Genomic DNA, 19,144 nt, shown 5'->3' with positions numbered 1-19,144 from the left:
CGTGACCGTGTGCTGTGTGTACGTCACCACGTGACCGTGCTGTGTGTACGTCACCACGTGACCGTGTGCTGTGTGTACGTCACCACGTGACCGTGCTGTGTGTACGTCACCACGTGATCGTGTGCTGTGTGTACGTCACCACGTGACAGGGTTCTGTGTGTATGATGGACGTGCGTCACTGCACGTGGTTATTTTCGGCTGCCATTGCCGCTGCGTCTTCTGCGAAGGGGATTTGCCCCCCCCCCCCCCCCCCCCCCCCCCCCCGTTACTCGATAGCAGCCGTGAATAGTCTCCCAGATATTCAAGAGCTCCATTTAGACTGTGAGCTCGCGGTGGCTGGGAGATGTTGACTACCTCGCCTGGTACGCAGGAGGTCGTGGGTTCGTGGGTTCCATCCCAACCCCTGACGACGCCTGCTGCTGCTGTATATTTTGAGTCTGCGTTTCTCTCTCATCATCATCATCACGGTGGCTAGGAGATGTTAACTACATCGCCTGGTCTACAGGAGGTCGTCGGTTCGATCCCGACCCTGACGACGCCTGCTGCTGCTGTATATTTGAAGTCTGCGTGTCTCATCATCATCATCATCACAGTTGCTAGGAGATGTTTACTACCTCGCCTGGTACGCAGGAGGTCGTCGGTTCGATCCCGACCCTGACGACGCCTGCTGTGTATTTGGAGTCTGTGTCTCTCTCATCATCATCATCATCACGGTGGCTATGAGATGTTGACTACCTCGCCTGGTACGCAGGAGGTCGTGGGTTCGATCCCGACCCTGACGACGCCTGCTGCTGCTGCTGTGCATTTCGCCGTCGCCATCAGCACCACGTCTCGGGAGCCTTCGGCTGCTACTCTGAATGTTCTCGTGGTTCAAGTTCAAGTTCATGTATTAGGTGTAGCCCTGTGAGCCATTCGGCTCTTGAATCGGGTGCAACCGCAACAAACAAAAAACAAAAACATGAACAAGAAAACGTCTTGTAGTGACTATGTGACTGAGTGGTGATGACGATGTCGGCCAATGTGTGTTGGGCTCTCGTTTGTGTTGGGCAGGTCGCTTCTGAAAAGTAGTGTGGGTCTCTGTGGGTCTCTGTGGGTTTCTGTGTGGTCTCTGTGGGGTCTCTGTGGGTCTCTGTGGGGTCTCTGTGGGGTCTCTGTGGGGTCTTTGTGGGTCTCTGTGGGGTCTCTGTGGGGTCTCTGTGGGGTCTCTGTGGGGTCTCTGTGGGGTCTCTGTGGGGTCTCTGTGGGGTCTCTGTGGGTCTCTGTGGGGTCTTTGTGGGTCTCTGTGGGTCTTTGTGGGTCTCTGTGGGGTCTCTGTGGGTCTCTGTGGGTCTCTGTGGGTATGTATAGGTCTGTGTCGGTTTATATGGGTCTCTGTGGGTCTCTGTGGGTTTATATGGGTCTCTGTAGGTCTCTTTGGGTCTCTATAATACTCTATGGGTCTCTGTGGGTTTATATGGGTCTCTGTGGGTTTATATGGGTTTCTGTGGGTCTTTATGGGTCTCTGTGGGGTTATATGGGTCTCTGTGGGTCTCTGTGGGTCTCTATGGTACTCTATGGGTCTTTGTGGGTTTATATGGGTTTCTGTGGGTTTATATGGGTCTCTGTGGGTCTCTGTGGGTTTATATAGGTCTCTGTGGGTCTTTGTGGGTTTATATGGGTCTCTGTGGGTCTCTGTGGGTATGTATAGGTCTGTGTCGGTTTATATGGGTCTCTGTGGGTCTCTGTGGGTTTATATGGGTCTCTGTAGGTCTCTTTGGGTCTCTATAATACTCTATGGGTCTCTGTGGGTTTATATGGGTCTCTGTGGGTTTATATGGGTTTCTGTGGGTCTTTATGGGTCTCTGTGGGTTTATATGGGTCTCTGTGGGTCTCTGTGGGTCTCTATGGTACTCTATGGGTCTTTGTGGGTTTATATGGGTTTCTGTGGGTTTATATGGGTCTCTGTGGGTCTCTGTGGGTTTATATAGGTCTCTGTGGGTCTTTGTGGGTTTATATGGGTCTCTGTGGGTCTCTGTGGGTTTCTGTGGGTTTCTGTGGGTCTCTGTGGGTTTATATGGGTCTGTGTGGGTCTCTGTGGGTTTATATGGGTCTCTGTGGGTCTCTGTGGGTGGGTCTCTGTGGGTCTCTCCGGCTCTCTCTGAGTCTGTAGACACGTGACGCCTCCACGTGGTTGAGTTTGCTCGCATCGTTGATGGGCAAGCTCAACAGGCGGGGGGGAGGGGGGGGGCTGCCTTGGCACCTCGTCAAGCGGTGGTCGTCTTCGTTTCTTAGCCGCCGGACGGGCGCTCCGTTGGCAGTGAATGTTGATGTGTGAGTTGGTACGGTCCAGACTCTCAAACCCCCCCACGACATCCCTTTGCACTTGGTGTCGCCCACCCCTCTGCATTGCGGGTGCACATGAGCCCACGTGGTGTGCTGCTTGCCTCTCTCTCTCTCTCGCTCTGTGTGTGTATATAATATAATAATTATACAACTGCTAGACGAACACACATTGTATATATTTTTAATAATAATATAATATTATCGTGAATGTTGACGACCCAGCTTGCTGTCGTGGCAAGAACTTGGCCCGCTCGCTCCCAGCAGTAGCGGCAGCCTGTTGGAGGCTATACGGGGGACCTTTGTCTGTGTGTTGTGATGGTTGGTGGTGATGTTGGTGATGGTGGCTTTGTCATCTTAAATGCGACGATGATTTTTGCAATAGGGTGTCGCTAATAGGATTTCTGTTGGTATCTTTGCTTGTAGGATTTTGCAATAGGGTGTCGCTAATAGGACTGCTGTTGGTGTCTTTGCTTGTAGGATTTTGCAATAGGGTGTCGCTAATAGGATTGGTGGTATATCCCATAGGGGTTGGCCTATTGCGGTTTGCTTATATGATTGTGGCAGTGGGCTTGGTGGGTGACTGGGTGAGTTGGGGGTTGGTGGTTCACTGGGTGAGTGGGGGGCTTGGTGGGTGACTGGGTGAGTGGGGGGGTTGGTGGTTCACTGGCTGAAGCGATGGGCTGGTTGCCACTCTTCGCTAAGCGGCCTCTCTCCACGCTGCTTTCCTACTGCACCACCGCCGCCTGCATCATGCCGCCGCCACCCGCCGCAACAGGTGAGCTCCCGGCACGGGAATGTGGAATTCCCACGTGGCGTGGCGGCGCTGGCGAGTTGGGGGGGGGGGGAGCGGTGGCTACGAGCCCGGCGGAGAGCGGCGATGTCGCGTTTTTGCGTCGGCACCGGCTCCTGGGAGCTGTGCGGAGTCGGCCTCAAGTGGCGGTAGTAGCCGGTGCGCTGTGCGGTGAACTTCGCCGCTGGGGAGACAAAGGTGGCCGGGCGGGCGTGGTGCCGGCCTCCTCCTCCTACCCCCGTGCGTGCCGTTCGTAGGTGCTCGCTCACTAACGTTGTGTTTAGAGCTTCATTTTGGTGATTTCGGAGGCGTTTTGGTTTAGCCGTGTTTGTTTGTTTGTAGTGTAATGTGAGGACATATCCGGGTTGCTGTTGGATCACACCTCGTACGATGATTGGCTCTGCCGGTCCTGGCCCATAGCCAATGGGGAGAAGCCTAGGGGCGTGGCCCTGACGTCATGGGAAGGTGACAGCTGCAAGTAGATGATTGGTTCTGCTGGCTTTAGCCACAGCCAATGGGGGGACGAGTCAGGGGCGTGGTCCCGGGAGCCTACGATGGAGTCTGGAAGATTCCATAGAGGCTAACCAGGATTGGTGGAAAGGTACCACGTGACCCGGGTATTAAAAGGGGTGGAGACGGACAACACGTGGTCAGATCTGGAACGAACGGAGGATGAGGCCACGCGGGAGTGGGGTCCAGGCTACACCACGGGGTCCAGGCTACACCACGTGGTCCAGGCTACACCACGTGGTCCAGGCTGCCCACGTGGTCCAGGCTGCCACGTGGTCCAGGCTGCCACGTGGTCCAGGCTGCCCACGTGGTCCAGGCTGCCCACGTGGTCCAGGCTGCCACGTGGTCCAGGCTGCCCACGTGGTCCAGGCTGCCACGTGGTCCAGGCTGCCACGTGGCTCTTTCTCTATCCCTCTCACGCTGTCTGTCAGCTGTGTGAAGGAGTGTTGTAAAAGAAAGGCAAATAAAGACTGGATTCCAGAAGTCGCTTCCACGACCTTTATTACAGTAGCACAGAGCTCGACTGATAACTTTAATCTAAATTGCCTTGTGGTTGTTGTTGTTGTTTGACTTGCATCACACCGGGATGTTTGCACGCAGCGTTGAAACGCGGTGCGTTTTTCTGGAAGACTTTGCTGTTTTTTGCTGGATTTCTCTGTTTGCGCGTTTAGCCACTTGAAGATGTTTTCTTGTTTTTGTTTGTTGCGGTTGCACCCGAGTCAAGAGCCGCATGGCTCACAGAGATACACCTCATAATACAGCACTTGCTCCAACAGTACATTAAGGCTATACGGGGGATCTTTGTCTTGTGTGTGTCTTCGTGCATGTGTGCGTGTGTCTGCGTGCGTGTTTGTACATGTGTGTGAGTCTGTGCGTGTGTCTGCGTGCGTGTGTCTGCATGCGTGTTTGTACGTGTGTGTCTGCGTGCGTGTGTCTGCGTGCGTGTTTGTACATGTGTGTGAGTCTGTGCGTGTGTGTCTGCGTGCGTGTTTGTGCGTGTGTCTTCGTGCATGTGTCTGAGGTGCGTGTCTGCGTGCGTGTTTGTACGTGTGTCTGCGCGTGTGTGTGTGCGTGCGTGTGTGCGTGCGTGTTTGTGTAATCGTGCTGGCACAGTAGGGGGGTACAGCTGGTGGTGCATCTACCAGTGGTCATCTCAGTCGGTCAACCCATGGCACCTGCTGGGCCTGTCCCGTGACCTCCTGCACCTAGCCTGGCACAGTAGGGGGGTTACAGCTGGTGTGTGTGCATCTGCCGGCCATCTCGGTCAGCCAACCCATGGCACCTGCTGGGTCTGTCCCGTGACCTCCTCCTGCCAGCAGGGAGCCTTCCACACTTAACGTGGTAGCCTCAAAGTGGTGCACCTAGCCTGGCACAGGCGCCGTGGTGACGTCACCGTCACTTCGTAGCGAATGGCGGCTGTTGTTGCGGGAGGGCGAGGAGTGGGCGACCAGGTGTTGACCCGTTGATCTTCATAGATTGTGGACCGGTTGACCCCTCGTTGACCCTTCGTTGACCCCCCATTGACCCCCCCGTTGACCTCCCGTTGACCCCCGCAGACGAGGCGTTTGTGACGCTGGCGACCAACGACTCCTACGCCAAGGGGGCGCTGGTGCTGGCTCACTCGCTACGGCAGCAGGGCACCACGCGACAACTCGTCATCCTGGTCACACCACACGTGTCGGCAGCCTACCGGTGAGTGGGTGGGTGAGTGTGTGTGTGAGTGGGTGAGTGGTTGTGAGTGGGTGGGTGGGTGAGTGAGTGAGTGTAGCTGGTGCTGGCTCACTCGCTACGGCAGCAGGGCACCACGCGGCAGCTCGTCATCCTGGTCACCCCACACGTGTCAGCAGCCTACCGGTAGGGGGGTGAGTGGATGGGTGGGTGGGTGTGAGTGGGTGAGTGGGTGGGTGAGTGGGTGAGTGGGTGGGTGAGTGGGTGGGTGAGTGGGTGAGTGGGTGGGTGAGTGGGTGAGTGTGGGTGAGTGGGTGAGTAGGTGAGTGTGGGTGGGTGTGTGGACGGGTGGGTGGGTGTGTGGACGGGTGGGTGGGTGTGTGGACGGGTGGGTGGGTGTGTGGACGGGTGGGTGGGTGTGTGGGTGGGTGGGTGTGTGGGTGTGTGGGTGAGGTGTGTGTGGGTGGGTGTGTGGTGTGGGTAATGTAGTCGGTAGTGTAGCGGGTAGCGCTACGCTACACTACGAACCTGGCGACCCGAGTTCGATTCCCTTTCACGGCCTCCAACACGGCCACCAACACCACCACCAGCGACGATTATCTGAACTGGTCCTCAGCCTATACACAGACAAAGATCCGTTGCTCTCCTCTCACCCCCCCTCCCCCTCTCACCCCCCCCCCTCACCCCCCCCTCACCCCCCCCCCCCCCAGCTCTGCGCTGGGCGTGGCCTACGACCTGGTGCAGCCTGTGGACGTGATGGACTCTGGCGACGCGGCCCACCTGGCCCTGATGGAGCGCCCCGAGCTCGGGGTGACGCTCACCAAGATCCACTGCTGGGCGCTCACCCAGTACACCAAGGCCGTCTTCATGGACGCAGACACCCTGGTGAGAGTGGGGGGCACACAGACACCCTGGTGAGAGTGGGGGGCACACAGACACCCTGGTGAGAGTGGGGGGCACACAGACACCCTGGTGAGAGTGGGGGGCACACAGACACCCTGGTGAGAGTGGGGGGCACACAGACACCCTGGTGAGAGTGGGGGGCACAGAGCCCCCCCCAGTGAGTCACACTGAACCCTGTGGGAGCCCCATCGACTCGTCACACAGAGAACCCCCTTGTGACCCCGTGTGTCTCTCCCCGTGTCTCCCCCCGTCTGTCTCCGTGTGACCCCGTGTGTCTCTCCCCGTGTCTCCCCCCGTCTGTCTCCGTGTGACCCCGTGTGTCTCTCCCCGTGTCTCCTCCCGTGTCCCCCCCCATGTCTCTCCCCGTGTCTCCCCCCGCGTGTCTCCCCCCGTGTCCCCCCCGTGTCCCCCCCGTGTCCCCCCCGTGTCTCTCCCCGTGTCTCTCCCCGTGTCTCCCGTGTGTCCCCCCCATGTCTCCCCCCGTGTCTCCCCGTGTCTCCCCCGTGTCTCCCCCCGTGTCCCCCCCCCCGTGTCCCCCCCCGTGTCTCCCCGTGTCTCCCCCATGTCCCCCCCCGTGTCCCCCCATGTTTCCCCCCGTGTCTCCCCCCGTGTCTCCCCGTGTCTCCCCGTGTCTCCCCCATGTCCCCCCCCGTGTCTCCCCGTGTCTCCCCCATGTCCCCCCCCGTGTCTCCCCCCGTGTCTCCCCCATGTCCCCCCCCGTGTCTCCCCCGTGTCTCCCCCATGTCCCCCCCCCCCCCCGTGTCTCCCCCCCGTGTCTCCCCCCCGTGTCCCCAGGCCGTGGCCCCGCTGGATGACCTCTTTGAGCGCGAGGAGCTGTCGGCGGCTCCCGACCCCGGTTGGCCGGACTGCTTCAACTCGGGCCTCTTCGTGTTCCGCCCCTCGCTGGACACGTACGCACAGCTGCTGGAACTCGCTCGCTCCACCGGCAGCTTCGATGGTGAGTCACTCACTCACCAGCTCACTCACTCACCAGCTCACTCACTCACTCGCTGGACACGTACGCACAGCTGCTGGAACTCGCTCGCTCCACCGGCAGCTTCGATGGTGAGTCACTCACTCACCAGCTCACTCACTCACCAGCTCACTCACTCACTCACTCGCTGGACACGTACGCACAGCTGCTGGAACTCGCTCGCTCCACCGGCAGCTTCGATGGTGAGTCACTCACTCACCAGCTCACTCACTCCCCAGCTCACTCACTCACTCACTCGCTGGACACGTACGCACAGCTGCTGGAACTCGCTCGCTCCACCGGCAGCTTCGATGGTGAGTCACTCACTCACCAGCTCACTCACCCACTCACTCACCAGCTCACTCACCAGCTCACTCACTCGCTCACCAGCTCACTCACCAGCTCACTCACTCGCTGGACACGTACGCACAGCTGCTGGAGCACGCTCGCTCTACAGGCAGCTTCGATGGTGAGTCACTCACTCACCAGCTCACTCACTCACTCACTCACTCGCTCGCTCACCAGCTCGCTCACTCACTCACTCACCAGCTCACTCACCAGCTCACTCACTCACCAGCTCACTCACTCACCAGCTCACTCACTCACCAGCTCACTCACTCGCTCACCAGCTCACTCGCTCACCAGCTCACTCGCTCACCAGCTCACTCACCAACTCACTCACTCACCCACTCACTGGACACATACTCTCAGCTGCTAGCGCTCGCTCACTCCACCGGCAGCTTCGATGGTGAGTCACTCGCTCGCTCACTCACTCACCAGCTCGCTCACCAGCTCGCTCACCAGCTCACTCACCAGCTCACTCACCAGCTCACTCGCTCGCTCACCAGCTCACTCACCAGCTCGCTCACTCACTCACCAGCTCACTCACTTGCTCGCTCACTCACTCAGTGTGGTGGTGGTTGATGATGGTGGTGGTGGTTGATGATGGTGGTGTGGTGGTTGGTGGTGGTGGTGTGGTGAGCGGTGGTGCAGTGGTTAGCGCTACGCTGCGCTACGAACCCGGCTATGACCCGAGTTCGATTCCCGCTCACGGCCACCAACACCACCAGTGACGATTATCTGAACCGGTCCTGGGCCTCTCCTAGGTCGACTCAGTCTCAAATGAGTACCTGGTGCGGTGTGTAGTCAACATCGCCACTGGGGAGACAAAGGCGGCCGGGCGTGGTGCTGGCCACCCACCCCCTCGTGTGCCACAGTGCCGGTAGCCTTCACAGGTGCTGCTGCTACTCGCTACTAACAGCACTTGCCCCTACAGCCTGTTAGAGGCTACACGGGGGATCTTTGTCTGTGTATAGGTGCTGCTACTTGCTACTAACAGCACTTGCCCCTACAGTCTGTTAGAGGCTACACGGGGGACCTTTGTCTGTGTATAGGCGCTGCTGCTACTCGCTACTCACAGCACTTGCCCCTACAGTCTGTTAGAGGCTACACGGGGATCTTTGTCTGTGTATAGGTGCTGCTACTCGCTACGATGAACAGCACTTGTCCCTGCAGTGTGTGTGAGGCTACACGGGGGACCTTTGTCTGTGTAGGGGGTGACCAGGGCCTGCTGAACACGTTCTTCAGCGGCTGGGCCACGGAGAACATCGACCGCCACCTCCCGTTCACCTACAACCTGAGCATCGCGTCAGTGTACTCTTACCTGCCAGCCTACAAACGGTACACACACACACACACACAGTGTACACACACACACACGTACACACACACACACAGCATCGCGTCCGTGTACTCTTACCTGCCGGCCTACAAAAGGTGTGTACACACACACACAGTGTACACACAGTGTACACACACACACACACAGTGTACACACACACACAGCATTGCATCCGTCTACTCGTACCTGCCAGCCTACAAAAGGTGTGTACACACAGTGTACACACACACACACAGTGTACACACACACATACACAGCATCGCGTCAGTGTACTCGTACCTGCCAGCCTACAAACGGTGTGTACACACACAGTGTATATACACACACACACACACGTACACACACAGTGTACACACACACACACACAGCATCGCCTCAGTCTACTCGTACCTGCCAGCCTACAAACGGTGTATACACACACACACACGTGTACACACAGTGTACACACGTACACACACAGCATCGCATCCGTCTACTCGTACCTGCCGGCCTTCAAAAGGTACACACGTACACACACACACGTACGTACACACACGTACGTACACACACGTACACACACGTACACACACACACACGTGGTGTACACACACACATGTATACACACACACATGTATACACACACACACACGTGCGTACACACACGCATGCGTACACACACACGTACACGCATACGGACACATGAACGCACATGGAGATGGACACACACACAGGTCACCCCCTAACAAACTGATCATCACCACCACCATCACCATCACCACCACCTTCACCTTCACCACCATCACCATCACCACCACCACCTTCACCACCTTCACCACCACCACCACCTTCACCTTCACCACCACCTTCACCACCACCATCACCTTCACCACCACCATCACCTTCACCACCACCAGCACCTTCACCACCAGCACCTTCACCACCACCACCTTCACCACCACCTTCACCACCACCACCACCTTCACCACCACCACCTTCACCACCACCACCTTCACCACCACCACCACTAGGAGCCGGAAGGCCGCGGGGTGATGCTGCCTCCCCCCTCCCCCCCACCTCCACCCCCTTCCAAGATTTGGTGGCGATGTCAAGGTGGTCCACTTCCTGGGTGCGGTGAAGCCCTGGCACTGCCGCTACGACTCCACGTCCGGCACCGTCTCCTCCTCCTCCTCGGACCTCACGCAGCAGCACCAGCAGCAGCAGCAGCTGCCCCACCAGCTGCCCCACCACGCCAACTTCCTGCAGCGCTGGTGGCAGCTGTTCCACGCCAGCGTGTTGCCCACGCTGCCCGCGGACGCCGCCGCTGCGGCCGTGGCGCAAGCGGCCGCCGGCGTAGAGGTTGGTGGTGACGCCGGTGGTGGCGCCGGTGATGGCGCCGGTGGTGGCGGTGGTGTCGATGGTGTCGGTGGTGGCGGCGGGTGGCGGTGTCGGTGGTGGTTCTGCTGCTGGAGAGGTGAGCGCATGGCCTCATTCTTGCTTCCTGTTTTTTAGTTTGTGCTGCTCGCTATGAGATGTTGACTCTCTCATCATCATCACGGTGGCTATGAGATGTTGACTACCTCGCCTGGTACGCAGGAGGTCGTGGGTTCGATCCCGACCCTAACGGCGCCTGCTGCTGCTGCTGCTGTATATGTGGAGTCTGCGTCTCTCCCTCTCATCATCACGGTGGCTATGAGATGTTGACTACCTCGCCTGGTCTACAGGAGGTCGTGGGTTCGATCCCGACCCTGACGCCTGCTGCTGCTATGTATGTGGAGTTTGCGTCTCTCTCCCCGTAGTGGTCGCTGCGTGGATTTGTCTCCGGCTCCTCCGGCTTTTCCCCCTCCACGTTTAGAGTCAACAACAACATCAACATCAACAACATCAGCAGCAGCACGTGGTCCAGAGTCTTTGACTGCTGCTATAATGTCCACACGGTGGTGATGATGATGATGCTCGTTGGTTCTTTCAGTAAAGTCGCGTAGAAAGAGAACACAATAGATTAAATACCAGCACACGACGCTTCGATTGCAACACAAGCAATCATCGTCAGGTTCAAATGAAAGAGAAAACCAACCTAGTGAACTTAGAACTACAATGCAATACAGCACACAGAGTCGGCCAACACGACAGTCAACACCCTACCTGGTTGGTGGACCACACGCGGATGGGTGAGCGGAGCTCTCTTCCTACCCCGTGCCACCACTACCGCCCCCCCCCCCCCCCCCCGTGTGGACTAATCCCCATCCGTCCCACGCTTGCTCAGGTTTCGTCTCTGCAGTCGGCGCTGTCGGCGCTGGCCGTGGCTCCTGGCGCCGGCTCCTCGCAGCAGGAGCAGCAGCAGCAGCAGCAGCAGCAGGAGCACGAGGAGCGCAGGCGGAGGCAGCAGTGGGAGAGTGGACAGGCCGACTACCTGGGAGCGGACGCATTCAAGCACATCCAGCGCAAGCTCGACTCGCAGCTCAAGTGACGCGGCGGGGGCCAGGGTGGGGGAGGTGGGGGGGGAGGCCATAGTGGGCCCATAGTGGGCCCGTAGTTGGCCCTATAGTTGGCCCTATAGTTGGTCCTATAGTTGGCCCTATAGTGGGGTCATAGTGGGGCCTACTTGGCCCTCTCGTCCAACTGGCTGACCGACCGCTCATTTGTACACTCACTCGCTCACTCAACCATTCACTCAACCACTCGCTCACTCACTCAACCACTCACTCATTCAACTACTCACTCACTCAACCATTCACTCACTCACTCTACCACTCACTCACTCAACCACTCACTCACTCAACCACTCACTCACTCAACCACTCACTCACTCAACCATTCACTCAACTACTCACTCACTCACTCACTCTACCACTCACTCACTCAACCACTCACTCACTCAACCACTCACTCACTCAACCACTCGCTCACTCACTCAGCCACTCATTCACTCACTCAACCACTCACTCACTCACTCAGCCACTCACTCACTCAACCACTCACCCACACGCTCACCCACCCACATGCTCTCCCACTCTCCCATCCACACGCTCACCCACCCACACTCACCCCCACAACCCCCTTGTGGTGCCACGTGGTACCACGCGGTGCCGCGTGGTGCCACGTGGACATTCCACATTCCCATGGCGGGTGACAGTCTGTCCACGATGCATCCACCCACCACTGAATGTTTACCCCGAAATCAAGTGGTGCTGTGAATCACGTGGTGATGGTAGTGGTGGTGATGGTGATGGTGGTGATGGTGATGGTGGTGATGGGCATTATGTTGGTGATGGGCATTATGTTGGTGAAGTTGGCGATGGTGATTGTGGTTTTTAATGGTAGCGATTGTGGTGATCATGGTGATGATCTCCATCAAGATGATGGCAATGTTAAAGGTGATAATGATGATAATGGTGGTGGTGGTTTTGAACGCTGGAACCTCAACCGGACCCATATAGAGACCCATATAGAGACCCATATAGAGACCCATATAGAGACCCATATAGAGACCCATATAGAGACCCATATAGAGACCCATATAGAGACCCATATAGAGACCCATATAGAGACCCATATAGAGACCCATATAGAGACCCATATAGAGACCCATATAGAGACCCATATAGAGACCCATATAGAGACCCATATATAGGAACCTCTAGAGAAACCCCATAGACCCATACAGAGACTCATGGACTGACTCACAAAGACACTGACAAACACACACACACAAGGCAAAGCTCCCCCGTGTAGCCTCTAACAGGCTGTAGGGGCAAGTGCTGTTAGCGAGCAGCACCTATGAAGGCTACCGGCACTGTGGCACACGAGGGGGTGGGTGGCCAGCACCACGCCCAGTGACACACTGACACAGTGACACACTGACACATACACAGTGACACACACACAGTGAGACACACACACAGACAGACACGGTGACACAGAAACGGTGACACACACAGTGACACACACACAGACAGTGACACACAGTGACACACAGTGAGACACACAGACACAGTGACACACACAGACTGACTGCCACACAGCTGATATAACGGCTGACTTAGCTGATGACAGCCTGACTCGGCTGGTGACCAGCTGACTTGTCACGCAGCTGGTGACAGCCTGACTCGGCTACAGACCAGCTGACTTGTGACTCAGCTGGTGACAGCCTGACTCGGCTACAGACCAGTTGATTTGTCACGCAGCTGGTGACAGCCTGACTCAGCTGGAGATCAGCTGACTTGTCACGCAGTCAGCGTTGCCTCCAGCATTGAGCCGGAGTCATCGCAGCTGCTGCTGCTGCTGCAGCTGCTGCTGCTGCTGCTGTTGCTGCTGCTGTTGCTGCTGCTGCAGCTGCTGTTGCTGCTGCTGCAGCTGCTGTTGCTGCTGCTGCAGCTGCTGTTGCTGCTGCTGCTGCAGCTGCTGTTGCTGCTGCTGCAGCTGCTTTTCGTTTGTGGTTCCTTGTTGAGAGGAAGGACCCCCAGCACCGGCGACCAGGCGTGACGGACACCGCGACCTGCTGCTGCTGCTGGGGGTGTTTCTGTGGGGGGGGGGGGTGTTGTTCTGGGGGTGTTGCTGTTGATGGTTGTAACACAGGCGGCGGCGGTGGTGGTTCTTTAGTCGAATAGAAACAATAAAAAAATACATTTGACAACATGGCTCCCGTTTTGAGAGTGAGTGTGGGTCTGTACCTGTGTGTGTGTGTGTACCTGTGTGTGTGTGTGTGTACCTGTGGGTGTGTGTGTGTGTACCTGTGTGTGTGGGTGTGTGTGTGTGTACCTGTGTGTGTGTGTGTGTACCTGTGTGGGTGTGTGTGTGTGTGTGTACCTGTGGGTGTGTGTGTGTGTGTGTACCTGTGGGTGTGTGTGTGTACCTGTGGGTGTGTGTGTGTGTGTGTACCTGTGGGTGTGTGGGTGTGTGTACCTGTGGGTGTGTGTACCTGTGGGTGTGTGTACCTGTGGGTGTGTGTACCTGTGGGTGTGTGTACCTGTGGGTGTGTGTACCTGTGGGTGTGTGTACCTGTGGGTGTGTGTACCTGTGGGTGTGTGTACCTGTGGGTGTGTGTACCTGTGGGTGTGTGTGTGTGTGTACCTGTGGGTGTGTGTGTGTGTGTACCTGTGGGTGTGTGTACCTGTGGGTGTGTGTGTGTGTACCTGTGGGTGTGTGTGTGTGTACCTGTGGGTGTGTGTGTGTGTACCTGTGGGTGTGTGTACCTGTGGGTGTGTGTGTGTGTACCTGTGTGTGTACCTGTGTGTACCTGTGTGTGTGTACCTGTACAAAGTCCCATTGGTGAGCTCCTCCGGCAGGACACTCCACCCCCACAGCTCCCAATCGGTGATGGGGAAGTTGTGGAGAGAGTGGAGAGTTTCCCATACCTGGGCAGTGTGCTTATGACCGGCTCCAGTTTAACAGCAGAGGTCTCACTCCGAATCAGTCGAGCGGCAATATCTTTTCATCGGTTGCGTAACGATGTGTGGAAGCTACCTGGTCTGTCGCTCCGCACGAAGCTTCAGGTCTTCTCGGCCACGGTCATTCCCTCCCTTCTCTACGCTTGCGAAACGTGGAGCCCCCTAATGGAGCATCTTCGCCGGTTGTAAACATTTAGGCTGGCCTGCCTACGATCCATCCTGGGTTTAACCAGGCTGGATTGTGTGAGGAGCTCACAAACCCTTGATAGATCTGGGCAAAGTCCCATCGGTGAGCTCCTCCGGCAGGCAAGGCTGCGTTGGCTGGGTCATGTAGCCCGCATGCCCAGCCACCGCATGCCTAAACAGCTTTTGTTCGGCCGGATCGAGGGGGCTAAACGGGCGCGGCACGGGCTAGAGAAGAGATGGAGTGATGTGGTACAGGAGGACGTGGAGCTGAGTGGACTTGCCGATGACTGGTACCAGCGGTGTCAAGATCGGCCTCTGTGGAGGAGGCTCGTGAAGGACGCTACTGGGCAGTTGGAGGCAGTCGCCCTCCAACAACAACGGTGGGCGGAGGAGCGACGCTCACAACAACGAGCGGAGCGCCGGGTGGATAAAGCACAGCGAGTTGGCATCATCTGCCAGTCATCTCAGTCGGTCGACCCGTGGCACCTGCAGGGTCTGTCCCGTGACCTCCTGCCAGCAGGGGGCCCGTTGACACTTCACGTGATAGCCTCGGAGTGTATCGCCACTGGGGAGACAAAGGCGGCCGGGCGTGGTGCTGGCCACCCACCCCCTCGTGTGCCACAGTGCAGGCGCTCCTTAACAGCACTTGCCCCAACAGTCTATTAAAGGCTATACGGGGGATCGTTGTCTTTATTGTGATACATTTTTAAAACAATCTAATCTCAGCGAGTTTATTGTCTCAGCCTGGTCACCAATGACTCAATACACAGAGACCCATAGACTCACCACACAGAGACTCATAGACTCATCACACAGAGACCCACAGACTCATCACAGAGACCCACAGACTCATCACACAGAGACCCACAGACTCGCCACAGAGAGACCCACAGACTCACCACACAGAGACTCATAGACTCATCACACAGAGACCCACAGACTCATCACAGAGACCCACAGACTCATCACCACAGAGACCCACAGACTCACCACAGAGAGACCCACAGACTCACCACACAGAGACTCATAGACTCATGACACAGAGACCCACAGACTCATCACAGAGACCCACAGACTCATCACACAGAGACCCACAGACTCGCCACACAGAGACCCACAGACTCACCACACAGAGACCCACAGACTCACCACACAGAGACTCACAGACTCATCACACAGAGACCCACAGACTCGCCACACAGAGACCCACAGACTCACCACACAGAGACCCACAGACTCACCACACAGAGACTCACAGACTCATCACACAGAGACCCACAGACTCATCACACAGAAACCCATAGACTCACACACAGAGACCCACAGACTCACACACAGAGACCCACAGTCTCATCACAGAGAGACCCACAGACTCACACGCAGATACCCACAGACTCATCACCACAGAGACCCACAGACTCACCACAGAGAGACCCACAGACTCACCACACAGAGACCCACAGACTCACCACACAGAGACCCACAGACTCACCACACACAGACCCACAAACTCACCACACAGAGACCCACAGACTCACCACACAGAGACCCATAGACTCACCACACAGAGACGCACAGACTCACCACACAGAGACCCACAGACTCATCACAGAGACCCACAGACTCATCACACAGAGACCCACAGACTCGCCACACAGAGACCCACAGACTCACCACACAGAGACCCACAGACTCACCACACAGATACTCACAGACTCATCACACAGAGACCCACAGACTCATCACACAGAAACCCATAGACTCACACACAGAGACCCACAGACTCACACACAGAGACCCACAGACTCACCACACAGAGACCCACAGTCTCATCACAGAGAGACCCACAGACTCACACGCAGAGACCCACAGACTCATCACCACAGAGACCCACAGACTCACCACAGAGAGACCCACAGACTCACCACACAGAGACCCACAGACTCACCACACAGAGACCCACAGACTCACCACACACAGACCCACAAACTCACCACACAGAGACCCACAGACTCACCACACAGAGACGCACAGACTCACCACACAGAGACCCACAGACTCACCACACAGAGACGCACAGACTCACCACACAGAGACCCACAGACTCATCACACAGAGACTCACAGACTCACCACACAGAGACGCACAGACTCACCACACAGAGACCCACAGACTCACCACACAGAGACCCACAGACTCACCACACAGAGACGCATAGACTCACCACACAGAGACCCACACACTCGTGACCGCCACCTGCTGTTCGCCCAGCGTCACTGCGTGTCTGGCGCCGACGTGGAGACTGACAATTGGCGACGCTTCGGGCAATGCGCCTCCCGCAGAGCGCGATAGCCAACTCACGAAGTCACCCACAAACTCACTCACAAAGTCACTCACGACGTCGCCCACAAACTCACTCACAAAGTCACCCACAAACTCAGTCAGACTCAGTCACAAACTCACCCACAAAGTCACCTACAAACTCACTCACAAAGTCACCCACAAACTCACCTACAAACTCACTCACGAAGTCACCCACAAACTCACCCACAAACTCACTCACAAACTCACCCACAAACTCACTCACGAAGTCACCCACAAACTCACTCAAACTCACTCACGAAGTCGCCCACAAATTCACTCTCAAACTAACCCACAAACTCACCTACAAACTCACTCACGAAGTCACCCACAAACTCACTCAAACTCACTCACGAAGTCGCCCACAAACTCACTCTCAAACTCACCCACAAACTCGCTCACAAACTCACTCACAAAGTCACCCACAAACTCACCCAAAAACTCACCCACAAACTCACTCAAACTCACCTACAAACTCACTCACAAAGTCACCCACAAAATCACCCACAAACTCACTCACAAACAAAGATCCCCCGTGCAGCCTTAACAGACTGTTGGGGCAAGTGCCTATGAAGGCCGGTACAGCACACGAGGGGGTGGGTGGCCAGCACCACGCCCGGCCGCCTTTGTCTCCCCGATGGTGATGATTACTACACACCGCACCAGGTACTCATTTGAGACTGAGTCAACCTAGGAGAGGCCCAGGACCGCTTCTGATAATCGTCACTGGTGGTGTTGGTAGCCGTGAGCGGGAATCGAACTCGGGACGTTGGGTAGCGCAGTGCGCTAACCGCTGCGCCACCGCTCCCCACTCACACACGAAGCTACTCACGTGTTCACACAGTCACCCAACTACTCGGCACACTCACTCACACACTCACACACTCACTACTCACACACACACTCACTCACACACTCACTACTCACACACACACTCACTCACACACACTCACACACTCACACACACACTCACTCACACACTCACACACACTCACTACTCACACACACACTGACTCACACACACTCACACACTCACTCACACTCACTCACACACACACTCACTCACACACTCACCCATCCACTCACATGCCCACACAGACCCACCCACTCACACACCCAATTACTCACACTCTCACCGACTCGCACACCCACACGCCAACTCACATTCACACACCCACAAATTCACTCACCCACCCACAAAGACAATGATCGTCCACACACTCGCCCATCCACTCACATCCACAGAGACCCATAGACTCACACAGAGACCCATAGACTCACACAGAGACACAGACTCACACAGAGACACAGACTCACACACAGACCCATAGACTCACACAGAGACACAGACTCACACAGAGACACATAGACTCACACAGCGACCCATAGATTCACACAGACCCATAGACTCACACAGAGACCCATAGACTCACACAGCGACCCATACACACACAGAGACCCATAGCCTCACACAGAGACCCATAGACTCACACGGAAACCCATAGACTCACATAGAGACACAGACTCATACAGAGACGCATAGACTCACACAGAGACCCATAGACTCACACAGAGACACAGACTCACACAGAGACACAGACTCACACACAGACCCATAGACTCACACAGAGACACAGACTCACACAGAGACACATAGACTCACACAGCGACCCATAGATTCACACAGACCCATAGACTCACACAGAGACCCATAGACTCACACAGCGACCCATACACACACAGAGACCCATATCCTCACACAGAGACCCATAGACTCACACAGAAACCCATAGACTCACATAGAGACACAGACTCATACAGAGACGCATAGACTCACACAGAGACCCATAGACTCACACAGAGACACAGACTCACACAGAGACACAGACTCACACACAGACCCATAGACTCACACAGAGACACAGACTCACACAGAGACACATAGACTCACACAGCGACCCATAGATTCACACAGACCCATAGACTCACACAGAGACCCATAGACTCACACAGCGACCCATACACACACAGAGACCCATAGACTCACACAGAGACCCATAGACTCACACAGAAACCCATAGACTCACATAGAGACACAGACTCATACAGAGACGCATAGACTCACACAGAAACCCATAGACTCACACAGAGACACAGACTCACACAGAGACCCATAGATTCACACAGAGACCCATAGACTCACACAGAGACCCCTAGACTCACACAGAGACCCATAGACTCACGCAGAGACCCATAGACTCACACAGAGACACAGACTCACACAGAGACCCATAGATTAACACAGAGACCCATAGACTTACACAGAGACCCATAGACTCACACAGAGACCCATAGACTCACACAGAGGCCCATAGACTCACACA

The 19,144-nt window shown here is 56.3% G+C and overlaps 1 protein-coding gene across 2 annotated transcripts in view; it reads left to right on the top strand.

Moving 5' to 3' along the window:
- LOC133360914 (glycogenin-1-like) overlaps positions 1-12,448 on the top strand; it is a 32,173-nt gene extending 19,725 nt beyond the window's left edge. The window contains exons 2-7 of one of the 2 annotated variants that reach the window (XM_061579799.1): positions 5,179-5,314; positions 6,001-6,175; positions 6,989-7,151; positions 8,720-8,846; positions 9,918-10,182; positions 11,090-12,448. In XM_061579799.1, coding sequence (XP_061435783.1) covers positions 5,179-5,314; positions 6,001-6,175; positions 6,989-7,151; positions 8,720-8,846; positions 9,918-10,182; positions 11,090-11,293 — 1,070 coding nt within the window. In that variant the 3' untranslated portion in view covers positions 11,294-12,448. Of the gene's footprint in view, positions 1-5,178; positions 5,315-5,395; positions 5,477-6,000; positions 6,176-6,988; positions 7,152-8,719; positions 8,847-9,917; positions 10,183-11,089 lie in introns of those variants that run through there. The other variant, XM_061579800.1, reaches the window with a different exon arrangement.
- Positions 12,449-19,144: the final 6,696 nt, after the last annotated feature.

This window comes from Lethenteron reissneri, chromosome 70 (assembly GCF_015708825.2).
Source record: "Lethenteron reissneri isolate LAM-NWPU_2019-01 chromosome 70, ASM1570882v1, whole genome shotgun sequence".
NCBI lineage: Eukaryota > Metazoa > Chordata > Hyperoartia > Petromyzontiformes > Petromyzontidae > Lethenteron > Lethenteron reissneri.
The sequence above is the reverse complement of the archived record's forward strand: the minus strand, read 5'-3'. Positions and strand labels throughout refer to the sequence as shown.